This window comes from Chanodichthys erythropterus, chromosome 21 (assembly GCF_024489055.1).
Source record: "Chanodichthys erythropterus isolate Z2021 chromosome 21, ASM2448905v1, whole genome shotgun sequence".
NCBI lineage: Eukaryota > Metazoa > Chordata > Actinopteri > Cypriniformes > Xenocyprididae > Chanodichthys > Chanodichthys erythropterus.
The window spans coordinates 13,001,420-13,015,935 of NC_090241.1; the positions used below are offsets into that span (position 1 = coordinate 13,001,420).

A 14,516-nucleotide genomic window follows, 5' to 3' on the forward strand; every position below is an offset into this window, starting at 1 on the left:
ATGATGTATAAGCTATCATTTATTATTATTATTATTATATCTCCAAAATGTCGTGTTAGTACTCCCTTTTATTCATATTTTACATTTCTATGAATACGCTGCAGTCATGTGAGGCATAGTGCAGAGAATAACAAGTTCTGTGTTAGATGAGGTGTTGATACTTTTCGTTTTTCCTTTTTAAATTTCTTTTTTACTATATCATGAGCTATCTGATATATTCCGTTTGTAAAATATGTGTAAGTGAACGTTTTTAAACACCTTTATAATGTAGGTATGGAGAAATAAAGCCTCGTGCAGCTCTGAGGGTTTTCCCCATAGACATAACAAATGCATAGACGCCCCATTGGCCGCTGGATCGTACATCAACGGCGCCGCCATATTGCTCCGGGCAACTTGCCTGGCTATTTTGAGGTTTTACAAACCGTTGCAAAATCCAAACCAGCTCTCGGGGAATTACCTTTCACATGTAAGTCTGAATAGTTGTTTCTGGTTATATTTGGTCATTATAACATTATTTTGACAGCTAGTTGGCCACCAAAGCCAGACTATTAACAGCTAGCGATAAGGCTAGTTAGCTATGAAAACTGGTTTCACAGACAAGACTTAAGCTAGTCCTAGACTAAAATGCATGTTTGAGCTGTTTTATCTGAAAGAAACTTGCACTGACAGATCTTAAAATATGTCACTGCCATTGTTTTGTCTCAAGATGCACACAAGTAATGTTTTTTTCTAGGGTATGTTAATAAAAGCTACTTAAATACCCTAATTGAAATAAGGCTTAATCCTGGCTTAGCCTAAGCCCTGTCTGTGAAACTGGCCCTATAAGAAATATTATAAAGTTTACATGATTCAATGAAGTCTGAGATTATATTATAGTTTATATTATGAACTAAATCTAAATTGCTAATGAGTGTTCCATGTAATGAAGCCAGATGACTTCGAAAGGACAGCTCAGGCTATCAGAATTACAGACAGAGCTAAACCGACTAATCTCCAAAGAGCAGGTAATTTGATCGCTTGTCATCTAATCATGGCTCATTTATATTTGTTTCCCATTTTAGCCAGTGGCAACCAGGTTGACACAAATCTTGGGGAAGGCTGAAGAAAGCCTGTCAGTGGACTGTTCTCTGCATTTCCATTGAGACCTTGTCTGCCTATTATATTATTATACACTGATCAGGCATAACATTATGACCACCTTCCTAATATTGTGTTGGTCCCCCTTTTGCTGCCAAAACAGCCCTGACCCGTTGAGGCATGGATTTCACTAGACCCCTGAAGGTGTGCTGTAGTACCCCACAAGAGTTGCAGTTTTGGAGATGCTCTGACCCAGTCGTCCATCACAATTTGGCCCTTGTCAAACTCACTCAAACCTTTACGCTTGCTCATTTTTCCTGCTTCTAACACATCAACTTTGAGGACAAAATGTTCACTTGCTGCCTAATATATCCCACCCACTATCAGGTGCCATGATGAAGAGAATCAGTGTTATTCACTTAACCTGTCTGTGGTCATAATGTAATGCCTTATCAGTGTATCTACTATTTGCTGACTCATCCAATTGTATAGACGGCAGTATTTGGACATAAGAAGTCAATTCCCTTTTCACTTACCTATTACAGACGGTTCGAAGGTGGAAAGCAGTGTAACTACAGCAATGGTGACTGGACATCAACATTATGGAATCCATATTCCAGAACAGTGCTCAATTTTCACGGCTGAAGCATGTGCTTTGCCTTTAGCTTTGGAATATGATGAAAATGCATAACAAAATGATTTTCTACAATTTTTACAGATTCCAACTTCATCTATAGAATTAGTTCTTCAGTATTATCTTCTGCTGGGTTCCAGGCCATGTTGGACTTTTATGAAATGTGTGAGCTGATGCAGCTGCAAAATAAGCTTTTAATCAGGAAGTAAATGAATGTCAAATTCCTCCCTCAGATATCTTCAATAAATAATTACATGAAATCTTCAAACAGATCTCAAACAGACTTTTAATCTCACCTAAAACCAGATTTGATCAAGTGGTCTTTACAAGATGTCGTATAGGTCATACAAGACTGACTCATAGTAAACCAGTGGTGAAATACATAGGAGTACTATTTGACCCAGAATTTAAATTTGATAAACAAGTTAACTCTGTGGTCAAATCCAGTTTTTTCAACTTGAGACTTGTTGCAAAGATGAAGCCTTTTCTTACTTTTAAAGATTTAGAATTAGTTATCCATGCTCTTGTGTTTTCACGCTTAGACTATTGTAATTCTCTTTTCATAGGGGTTAGCCAGAAGGATCTGTCGCGCCTACAGTTGGTTAAAATTCAGCAGCGAGATTGTTAACAGGCACTCGAAAGCATGACCATATTACTCCAATTTTATTCTCCCTTAAATGGTTGCCTGTACATCTTCGAATTGAATATAAACTTTTATTGTTTGTTTTTAAATCCTTGAATGGACTGGCATCAAAGTATTTGGAGACCATAGTAAACCGCTATTCTTCCGTTAGGCCCCTGAGATCTTCTGATCAGCTTCTTTTAACAGTCCGGAGATCTAATCTAAAACAGAGAGGAGATCGGGCCTTCTCAGTAGCTGCTCCAAAATTATGGAACTCACTGCCTTATTCTATTAGGTCTGCCCAGACAATTTCTATATTTAAATCATTGCTAAAAGCTCACCTATTTAATAGGGCTTTTAATGTATCGGTTGATTGATTCCTAGGTGTGTATGTGTGTTATGCTTTGTATGTTTTATATTAGCTGTGCTTTGTATTTTTTCCCAATTTCTATGTACAGCACTTTGGACAACTCTGGTTGTATTGAAATGTGCTTTATAAATAATAGATACAAATACAATACAAATACTCATGCATTTTTGCTTAAAGGTAAAGACCCAACCTTATGCATGTTCTGCAAGATTCCCCTTTCTATTAAACATATTCTATTGGATTGTCCTGGTTTTAATGCAAGTAGAAAGCTTTTTTTATGAAGTTAGTTCACTTAAAGGGATTAAAGGGATCACCCAAAAATGAAAATTTGATGTTTATCTGCTTACCCCCAGTGCATCCAAGATGTAGGTGACTTTTTTCTTCAGTCAAACGCAAATTATGATTTTTAACTGCAACCTTTGCCGTCTGTCAGTCAAATAATAGCAGTAGATGGGAACTTCAACTATAACAGTAAATAAAACTTGCTTAGACAAGTCCAAATTAAAACCTGCGGCTCGTGACGACACATTAATGTCCTAAGACACGAAACGATCGGTTTGTGCGAGAAACCCAACATTATTTATATAATTTTTACCTCTAATACACCACTATGTCCAACTTCATTCAGCTTCCTGTTAGTGAAGTCAAAAAACGCGTTCTGAAGACGGAAGTGATGTCTCGCCCATATACTTCAATGAGCGCGAGACATCACTTCCGTTGTCAGAGCGCGATCAGACCTCACTAGCCGGAAGAGGTAATTAGAGGTAAAAAATGATATAAATACTGTTCGGTTTCTCGCACAAACCGATCGTTTCGTGTCTTAGGACATCAATGTGCCGTCACGTGCCGCAGGGTTTAATTTGGATTTGTCTATGGAAGTTTTTTCGACTCTTATTGTTCAAGTTCTCAATCACTGCTATTATTTGACTGACAGACGGCAGCGGTTGCAGTTAAAAATCATAATTTGAGTTCGACTGAAGAAAAAAAGTCATCTACATCTTGGATGCCCTGGGGGTAAGCAGATAAACATAAAATTTTCATTTTTGGGTGATCCCTTTAATCCCTTTAAGTGAACTAACTTCATAAAAAAAGCTTGGGTGAACTATCCCTTTAAGGACTTATTTAGTAAGATTTTTTAAATTTTTATGTTAATTTAAAAAAATCTTGTATAATATTGTTTTGTTTGTTTGCTTGATTTTTATTTTATTTACGTGATATTTGTATTTTTGTAATTTAGTTTTTGCTATGGTATGTTAGTCTCTTTTAGGTATTGGTCAGCCTCTATTATTGCATCAGCTGTGGCATTTTGGCTTTGTTTATGTAGTCCATGGCACTATCTAGCATGTGCCATAAGGTGAAATGATGGTTACGACCGAAGTTGAAACCATATTTTTCTTCAGGAAACACACCCCGATTGTGCCAACTACAGGCCTTAAAGGATTAGTTCACTTTCATATGAAAATAAGCCCAAGCTTTACTTACCCTCAAGCTATAGGTGTATATGACTTTCTTGTTCCTGATGAACATAATCGAAGAAATATTAATAAATATCCTGACGCATCCGGGTTAATGGCAGTGATAGGGTTCAATGAGTATGAGCTAAAGAAAAAGCTTCAATCCACATCCATCCATCATAAATATGTGCTCCACATGGCTCCAGAGTTAAAAAAGGCCTTCTGAAGCAAATCGATTAGTTTGTGTAAAAAAAAAATTTCATATTTAAATAAGTTATAAAGTCAAATATCAAGTTTCCGTCAGACCGTCTTCCGTATTCAACATACGCAGAAAGTGTAAAACTCTTGCAGTTCACAAAGCTTACGCTACGTCATGCGCCTTCCCCATTCAACTTACGGAAAAAGCTTAACTGACGTGACACCAGTTTACACTTCTTCGTAACCTGTATACGGAAGGTGGTCTGGTGGTTGCTCGATATTTGACTTCATAATTAGTTAAATATGGAATTTTTTTTTTTACACAATCGTTTCACTTCAGAAGGCCTTTATTAACACTCCAGAGCCATGTGGAATACATATTTATGATGGGTTTGTGCAATTATGTTCATCAGAAAGAAGAAAGACATATTTGCATAGGATGGCTTGGGGATGAGTAAAGGCAGGAACACACCAAGCCGACGGATGGCCGTCGGGCACTTTTTCTTCGTTGGCCGACTAAATTTTCTCAGTGTGTTCCGCACCGTCGGCTGAAGTTGGTCCTCGTCTGCTTTTTTTCAGCTGATTTGACATGTTGAATCGGCGTTGGAGCTCGTCGGCCCGTCGGGCCATCTGATCATTCTGATTGGCTGTTCAGATACTATGGGATATCAAAGGCAGCAAAGGTACATCTATGCTGCCTTCAAAAATCGATCAGATGAAGGTATCTCAAGAGACAGGAAATGAAGCTCACATAAGATTTGGATGTGCTTTAATGCATTTCCTACCTTGGAATGCAGCCTCTGAAGGCCCCATCCATGGTGGAGCTGCGGTGACTACAGTTAAGGGTTCTCATGTCGGCATAGGTCCTGCATGGCCTCCACTCTCAAACGTGCAGCTCCCTGCCTCAGAGCGGCGATCTGCTGTGTACAAAGCACAGAATGCTCCAGCTCCTTACTCATTCACATGATACAAGCAGATCCCTGCCCAGCCCTATAAGCGTACTAAGCAGCTGCTCCAGGGGGCCCCCAAGAGCAAATTAAATAACAGCTTGATTTTTACAGTGCTTATTCTATCAGTTGCAGTTCTGGCACCTCCGTCCCAATACTGTAGAACTTGACATACATTTGCATCACGTTAAGCATCAGTAGAGTTACACTTATGGGACTCTGCACTTATTCACAATCACAAAAGTTCATTATTTGCATGTGCTTCAAAGCCTTGCCGGTTAAACATTTCATTCATGTCATTATGACATGCGCTTTTTCTGAGTGCGTACACCCGAAGTGGAAAAAAACGAAACTGGTGCCGAAACTGGAGAATAATCCTGGAATGTTTTCATCAAAAACCTTAATTTCTTTTCGACTGACCAAAGAAAGACATGAACATCTTGGATGAGATGGGGGTGAGTAAATTATCAGGAAAATGTTATTTGAAAATGGACTAATCCTTTAACGTTATCTAGTGTGATCCAAAAACAATGACAAAATTCACATTTAGAAAATATATGCTAAATTTTCAGTCCCTGTCTATCACCAATACAGATCAGAAATTCAGATGACATCATTCTACACTTTAGAGACCGCGAGAGGCTGCCTGAGGCGGTGGTGCTGGAGCCTAGTGACAGGTGGAACGTAGAGCTCGAGGCCGTGCCCCTCGGACGACTTGGGGTGGCTGCCGTCCAAGAGGGAGCGGAGGAGTCGCCGCCGTGGGCCGGAGCCTCCTGCCGTCCGCCATAAAGGGGAGGAGCAGGGAATGGGGGAGGAGCTGCCGGCTGCCCTCAGCCGGAGGAGCCATCGCTGGCCGCCAGGAGGCGGTCGAGGATCGGGCCGTCCAATGTGCGTCCAGTGCCACCGCATGGCACCGTGAGGAAGAGCCTCTTGGCAGGCTGAGGACCGAGCGGCAGTGTGTCTGGAAACCGGACTAAGAATTTTTTTTTATTTCCTCTTTTACCTCTCTCCCCTCTCTCGTTCTGTCGCTCCCCTTGCTTCCGTCTCCTTTCTCTCGTCTCGTCTGTCCTTAACCCCAGGTGCTGCGGCCGCCGAGACAGGCCCCGGGGGGGGAGTAGAGCGCAGTCTCGGGAGTACCCCCCGGCCTGCGAGGGGCGATTGGGGTATGTGACGAGCAGGGCGGGCGAGAGCCGTGAGGGAACGGCGCGAGGCTGGTGACGCGAGTGATAATGAGCATCACCTGCGAGGCATGCTGGCCTCGAGTCTCTCACGGAGGAGGCATAAAAGGAGGAGCGACGTCAGTGAAGGACGAGAGAGGACCAGGCCTGGACTTTATGTTATGTTTTATTATGTTAGTGTGGCCGGCAGATGTCCGCGAGGGTCTGCCGGCATTACTTTCGTTTTGTTCTTTGTTTATTTTGAATTAAAGTTTTGTTGAATGTTAGGGTTCCTGCCTCCTTACCACATTTACGAACCGTGTTACAATACCCATCATGTATTTCGAGCGTATGCATGTTTCCTAGTTTTTAAATGAGTGTATTTGTGCTAGTGTGCATTTTAATGATGGAATTTTGTCTGTAAACCATAACTTCTTTTATATGCCTTTCTTATTTATCAAGTTTGATCTCTCCGTAAAGCTCCGGACTTGAGCTATTCACTTAGATATGTCACATAGCTGACAAATGCATTTTTCTATGTGTTTAATGATACTGTGAAGTACTCCATCTCGAAATCTGAGCTGATAGTCATAAATTCAGCTAGGAGACCAAACAAGAAACTTTGCCCGCCAAATAGTGCTGCGCATCTATTGGCCGCTACAATTCATGAGGTGTGTTAGCTTGGGTTTCCATAAAAACAACGACATTGTCTCCCGATTGTCTCTCGACTGCCCCTGAACTGCCTCAGGCGACAGTGCTGCCATCATGCGCTCTCCTTCCGGGACGACCATCTCCTTGGACTCTCTCTCTTTTCTTTCTTCTCTGTCATCTTACTCGTCAGTTAAACCTCGTTTGAAAACCCCGCCGGAGAAACCCTCTCGGAAAGGACCAACCAAGCCAGGCGCATTGAAACTCTGCTGCACACCGACTTGAACCATAAGCAAGTATTATAATTTCTCTGAAATTTGTTTGAACTGATTTCTGTGCTGGCTCTCAAAAAGGGTTAACTGTCGAAATTTGTCATTCTTTGACCATCCTTCCTTTCCTGTCTCTACATTCCCTTTTGTATATATTTGTATGTTCTGTATTTAGACGTATAACCTATGTATTAGTAGTTTTCATATATTAAATACACTATATCCATGCTCTTTGTTCTTCTTGCTCATTTCAACAAAAGCCAGGTCACTTTAACGTTTCAATCCTATATCCTTGCTTTACGTTTGGGTGCTAGAATAGGAAGTATTTCTCGTGGCCACAGAGTGGATCATATGCTTGTGTTGCCATAGACTACAAAACATATCGGATCCATATGAATTCTGCACAGAATGCTGTATTTGTAAGTTCTATGGAGGAGATCAGACATCACAAACAGTTAAACTGCCTTGGCATTATAAACAACAGTATCAGTTTCATTTTAAAGGGAGGATCTATTAGACTTAATTTTTAATACAACTGTGGCTTTCACAAGCTGTCAAATGCAGCTTTGCCAGTCTGTGATACAAACAAAACACTTGTTACGTGCTGTGTGTGTTTTGGGAATGTTTCTTTCTTGTTTCTGCCCCCTGTTCTCTGGCTTGTGCTGTCTTGCTCGCAGGTCCTCGCTGATTGGAGTAGGTGACTGTCACTCTTCATTACGGTGTCGTCTCTGCAGCCAATCAAGTGCCGCCCTGGAAGTTTAAAAGTCTCCCGGCGTGTCTTGTTCAGCAGTGCAGTTTGTGTGTGTGTGTGTCAGGCGTTTTAGTTAGAGCCCGACATACTTTGTATGTCTTTGTTCCTTTGGCGTGTGAGTCCAACACTTGACTTTGTATAATGTTAAAATGTTAAGAGTAACTGATTACCTTCTGGGGAAACAGTGAACAGGTAAGCAGGTCGCGCGACATACATATTGCCCGCAGTTATCAAGTGTTAGAAACACCAGGTAAGAGGTGAGCGCCCTTCTTGTATTTTGGTTTTTATTAAAGAGTAGGGATAGTTATGGCGTCGGATGCGCCGAAGATCTCGGTTTTTCTTTTCACAGTTTTCTTTGGTTAGCAAGTTTAGAGGGTTTGAGAATTTAGTTTATGAATTGTTTTGTTTTATTCTTTTCTTTAATTTGGCGCCACCCTAGTTCCTTTTCCCCATTAGTTAATTGTAAATTTCTTTATCCATTCTTCAATATAAATGCATTGTATTATAGCGCACTCACACTGATTAGTGGCTTCGGCTTGATGTACCAACAGTAAACAAATTGATTGTACTTGCTTTTGTGTGCCTGGTCTCTTCTGCTGCCCGCTCCATTACAGCAATGTTAAAAAACTAAATATTTGCGTTCTACCCTAGACCTTTAAAAGTTCGTAACATTTAAGGGGGGCTCGTCCGGGATCAATATTTCCCTTGATATTAAATATTGCTGGAGTGGGAAGTAGAATGGCCATGGCTCTTTTGTAATTTGTTTGTAGGGCGTGACTGGTTAACCGGGTTTGTTTCGGCATGGCAATGGCCGATTTTGATTTAGATAATTTCGTTAAAACGCCGTCTGTTGAGCAGCTTAACAAGTGCCGAAAAGATGATTTGCTATGCATCGCTGCTCATTTTAAAATTGCGGTTACGAAGCAACAGCTTAAGAGAGATATTAAGAGCATTATCGTACAAAGGTTGGTGGAACTGGGTGTTTTGGTTTTGCCTGCTGGAGCAGACGAAGATTCTCTCAGCAGCGACGTTCACTCAAATGTGTCTGGTGATGAGGAGCAGGGTGGAACAGCTGAGGTGGAGGGGTCTGAGACCAAGGCTGTTCTGCCGCCCTTTGAACCTTTTTCTCCGATCTCTGTTGGGTCTGGAGGTGATGCCCAGCTGAAAGTTTGCTTGGCGCGTGTCCAAATGGAAGCGCAGGAATGGGCAGAGAGTCGTCGGGCTGAGATGAAGTTACGCGAAGTTAAACTTGAAGTTCGCAGGTTAGAAATTGAGTCGGAAAAGCAGGTTAAACTGCGTGAACTGGAGCTGAACGCAGCTAAAATTTCACCTGCCCCAGTTGTTCCACCGGTGCAGGCTGCTGGCGCTCCGTCAGGGGCTGGGTTAGCAGTAACCACCTTTGAAGTGAGTAAGCATATCTCTCTCGTACCGCAATTTCGAGAAGCAGAAGTTGACTCATATTTTGGTGTGTTTGAGCGGATCGCGTCCGCACTAAATTGGTCTAGGGAAGTGTGGCCTTTACTGTTGCAGTGCAAATTAACTGGTAAGGCACAGGAGGTATGTGCAACTCTATCTTTAGAAGATAGTTTAAATTACGACATAATGAAAGCTGCAATCTTGCGCGCTTATGAGTTAGTACCAGAAGCTTATAGGCAGCGGTTTAGAGGCGACAAGAAAAATTCCTGTCAAACGTTCGTTGAATTCGCCAGAGAGAAAGGTGTTTTATTTGACAAGTGGTGCGTGTCGAGTAAAGTTACAGATTTTAAGACGCTACGAGAACTTATTCTTTTAGAAGAATTTAAGAACTGTATTCCCGAACGGGTCATTGTTTATTTAAATGAACAAAAGGTGACATCTTTATCTCAAGCGTCTGTTTTGGCAGATGAATTCGCACTGACACATAAGAACGTATTTACCACCGTCTGTTCTGATAAACCCACGTCCGTTCCTCTGATTAACCAGTCACGACCGAAAGCAGGTGCTCCGAAGTCAAAAGAAGATCGAGAATGCTTTTATTGTCATAAGTCTGGTCATTTAATTGCTGACTGTTCTGTGCTGAAACGAAAGCAGCAGGGCTCTGTGACCAAGAGCGTTGGTTTTGTAAAGGCTGTTGATGTTGCAAATGTTGAGCGTGATGGTAGGCCAGATTCTAGTTATGAACCGTTCTTGACAGAAGGGTTCATTTCTATTACGGGTAAGTCTACAGAACAGGTAAGAATTAAAATGCTCCGTGACACTGGTACTACTCATTCCTTTGTGGTTGCAGGTGTGCTGCCGTTCTCTGAACAGACCTTTTGTGGCAGTAATGTGTTGGTACAGGGCATAGAGATAGGTCTCCTTAAAGTGCCGTTACATCAGGTGCATTTGCAGTCTGAGCTGTGTACAGGTTTTGTAAAAGTAGGAGTTTGTGAATGTTTGCCTGTGAAAGGGGTACAATTTATCCTCGGCAATGATCTAGCTGGTGGGAAGGTTTTTCCCGTGTTGGAGGTTTTTGATAACCCTGTGTTAGATCAGGCCGATGAGGTGTCCGAGATGTATCCTGAAATTTTTCCGGCTTGCGCCGTTACGCGAGCCCAGGCTCGCAAGAAAGATGTTTTTGACTTGTCCTCCTCTTTTATTGCACCTATACTTGCCGATGACGTTTTACCACCAGTGGTAGGTAAGACTGTTGAAGAATCCTCTCCTATCAGTTCGCGCTGTTTGAAGTTGCACGTGACGCGTTAAATTATTTCTGCTCAAACAGCTGACTTGACTTTGCGAAAATGTTTCTCTACGGTTGTTCCTTTGGAGGAAGAACAACAGAGAAAGTCTGCTTATTTCGTTGAAAATGGCTTATTGATGCGTAAGTGGTGTTCTGATAAGGATGATGCGGAATGGAATGTGGTGTATCAAGTCGTGATTCCCTCATGTTATCGACAGCAAGTTTTATCCTTAGCTCATGATCATGATTTATCAGGACATTTGGGCATTAAGAAAACATATAATCAAATTCTGAGGCATTTCTTTTGGCCTCACCTAAAAACTGATGTCGCTCATTTCTGCCGCACTTGTCACACTTGTCAGGTTACTGGCAAACCGAATCAGGTAATTCCCCCTGCGCCGCTCGTCCCTATTCCAGTGGTAGGAGAACCGTTTGAGCACGTAATCGTTGATTGCGTAGGACCTCTACCTAAAACTAAAAACGGTAATCAATTTCTGTTAACAATCATGTGTAGTGCTACGCGTTTTCCTGAGGCGATTCCATTGAGAAAAATCACAGCTCCGGTAATCATTAAAGCGCTTGTGAAATTCTTTTCTACGTTTGGCTTACCGAAGGTCGTGCAAAGCGATCAAGGTACTAACTTTCTTTCTAAACTTTTTTCACAAGTTTTGACTACCTTGAATATTTCTCATAGAGTTGCAAGCGCCTATCACCCAGAGACTCAAGGGGCTCTCGAACGCTTCCATCAAACGCTGAAAGCGATGCTCAGAAAGTACTGCATGGATACAGGTAAGGATTGGGACGAGGGGGTACCGTTGGTTTTGTTTGCGGCTAGAGAGGCTGTGCAGGAAAGCCTTGGTTTTAGTCCCGCTGAGCTCGTGTTCGGACATACTGTCCGAGGTCCTTTAAAAATGCTCAAAGAAAATATTCTGTCTCTTGATTCCAGCCCAAAAACGAATGTTTTGGATTACGTCAGTAAATTCCGTGAGCGGTTGCATAAAGTTTGTTCTATGGCGAGAGATTCATTGACTGTTGCTCAGGAAAAGATGAAACGTCAGTTTGATCATAAATCTGTTCAGCACTGTTTTCAAGAAGGAGATCAGGTGTTGGTGTTACTCCCTGTTGTTGGTTCTGCTTTATCTGCACATTTCTCAGGTCCTTACCAAGTGTCAAAGAAGTTGAGTGACACCGATTATGTGGTTTTTTACTCCCGACAGAAAGAGAAAGTCTCGTGTGTGTCATGTGAACATGTTAAAAACATATCACAGTAGAGAATCTCCCCAAACTGAAGTTTCTGCTGTTGCTGATGTTCCAGCTCATGGTCCAGCTCCTGTAGCTATAGCCTGTGGTGGAGTGACTGCCGCTTGTGATGCTGATGCTGAGGATGATGGTATAGGGTCCCGTCATGCATATCAACAATGTGCTAGACTTAAGAATTCTGAGGTATTAAGCGAACTACCATCTCACTTAAAACATCTATCTGAAGAACAACGAAGTGATATTATGCATCTGATTAACGATTTCCCTTCTCTGTTTAATGACGTTCCTTCTCGCACTACAGTTCTGCAGCATGATATTAATGTAGGTGATGCCACTCCGTTAAAGCAGCATGCGTACCGTGTGAATGCCACAAAGAGAGCTGTCATGCGAGATGAGGTTGAGTACTTGTTGAGGCATGGACTTGCTAAGTTTAGTTGTAGTCCTTGGAGTTCACCGTGCCTATTAGTCCCGAAGAGTGATGGTACCGCTCAATTCTGTACTGACTATCGGAAGGTAAATGCAGTTACCATTCCAGACTGTTTTCCCCTGCCGCGCATGGAAGATTGCGTGGATAATCTTGGTTCTGCTCGTTATGTCAGTAAATTAGATCTATTAAAGGGATACTGGCAAGTGCCCCTTACCTCTCGTGCTTCTGATATCTCAGCTTCCTTGACTCCTGACAGTTTCTTACAATATTCTGTTATGGCTTTCGGGATGCACAACGCTCCCGCTACTTTTCAACGACTCATCAATATCGTGCTTTCCGGGGTGCCAAATTGTAGTGCTTATTTGGAAGATCTAGTGGTGTATTCTACTGACTGGTCAGAACGTGTATCACTGTTACGGACTGTATTTGAGCGTCTTGCTAAAGCTTCTCTGACCTTGAATTTGGCCAAGTGTGAGTTTGCTCAAGCAACCATTACTTATCTTGGTAAAAAAGTCGGTCAAGGTCAAGTGCGCCCGTTAGAAGCGAAAGTAACAGCCATAGATGAATTTCCAACTCCAGCTACTCGACGAGAACTCCGCAGGTTCTTAGAAATGGCTGGCTATTATCGCAGCTTCTGTAAGAACTTTTCCATCATTGCGCAACCTTTAACGTCACTCCCTAGTCCATCCTGTCAGTTTCGGTGGTCTGACGAATGTCAGCATGCGTTTACGTCGATTAAATCTCTTTTGTGTAGCACTCCTGTTTTGATGGCTCCTAAACTTGATTCTGAGTTTAAATTGGAGGTGGATGCCAGCGCGGTTGGTGCAGGAGCCGTGCTGTTGCAGGAGGATGCGGATGGAATTGATCATCCCGTCTGCTATTTCTCGCGTAAGTTTAATAAACATCACATTAATTATTTGATGATCGAGAAAGAGACGTTGGCACTGCTTATGGCCCTTCAGTATTTCGACGTGTATGTTGGGTCTAACTGTCCAGTTACTGTATTTACAGATCATAACCCTCTAGTGTTTTTGTCGCGTATGTACAATCAGAATCAACGCTTAATGCGTTGGTCTCTGATTTGGTAATAAAGCACAAGAGAGGTGCGGAGAACGTGTTCGCTGATGCCCTCTCTAGAGCATAATTGTGCTACTTTCCATTTGTTTTAACAAATATATGTAATTTCATATAGTTTGTTTTTGTGGGCGGGAGTGTTACGTGCTGTGTGTGTGTTTTGGGAATGTTTCTTTCTTGTTTCTGCCCCCTGTTCTCTGGCTTGTGCTGTCTTGCTCGCAGGTCCTCGCTGATTGGAGTAGGTGACTGTCACTCTTCATTACGGTGTCGTCTCTGCAGCCAATCAAGTGCCGCCCTGGAAGTTTAAAAGTCTCCCGGCGTGTCTAGTTCAGCAGTGCAGTTTGTGTGTGTGTCAGGCGTTTTAGTTAGAGCCCGTCATACTTTGTATGTCTTTGTATAATGTTAAAATGTTAAGAGTAACTGATTACCTTCTGGGGAAACAGTGAACAGGTAAGCAGGTCGCGCGACATACATATTGCCCGCAGTTATCAAGTGTTAGAAACACCAGGTAAGAGGTGAGCGCCCTTCTTGTATTTTGGTTTTTATTAAAGAGTAGGGATAGTTATGGCGTCGGATGCGCCGAAGATCTCGGTTTTTCTTTTCACATTTTTCTTTGGTTAGCAAGTTTAGAGGGTTTGAGAATTTAGTTTATGAATTGTTTTGTTTTATTCTTTTCTTTAATTTGGCGCCACCCTAGTTCCTTTTCCCTATTAGTTAATTGTAAATTTCTTTATCCATTCTTCAATACAAATGCATTGTATTATAGCGCATTCACACTGATTAGTGGCTTTGGCTTGATGTACCAACAATAAACAAATTGATTGTACTTGCTTTTGTGTGCCTGGTCTCTTCTGCTGCCCGCTCCATTACAGCACTGTTAAAAAACTAAATGTTGCGTTCTACCCTAGACCTTTAAAAGTTCGTAAC

General features: G+C 42.0%; 1 protein-coding gene across 4 annotated transcripts; it reads left to right on the plus strand.

Annotated features, from left to right (window-relative positions):
• The first annotated feature begins 1 nt into the window (after nt 1).
• On the plus strand, nt 2-13,584 carry LOC137011463 (uncharacterized). Of its 4 annotated transcripts, none has more exons than XM_067374327.1 (4): nt 2-466; nt 929-1,004; nt 4,935-6,190; nt 6,382-13,584. In XM_067374327.1, exon 4 carries the CDS (start codon nt 8,929-8,931, stop codon nt 10,849-10,851), a length of 1,923 nt encoding a protein of 640 aa, XP_067230428.1. In that variant the 5' UTR covers nt 2-466; nt 929-1,004; nt 4,935-6,190; nt 6,382-8,928; the 3' UTR covers nt 10,852-13,584. The 4 variants fall into 4 exon arrangements, with proteins under 4 accessions (XP_067230428.1, XP_067230427.1, XP_067230430.1 ...); XM_067374326.1 differs by having other exon boundaries at nt 4,935-5,757; nt 5,897-13,584; XM_067374329.1 differs by having other exon boundaries at nt 2-151; nt 272-466; nt 4,935-13,584.
• The last annotated feature ends 932 nt before the right edge of the window (nt 13,585-14,516 follow it).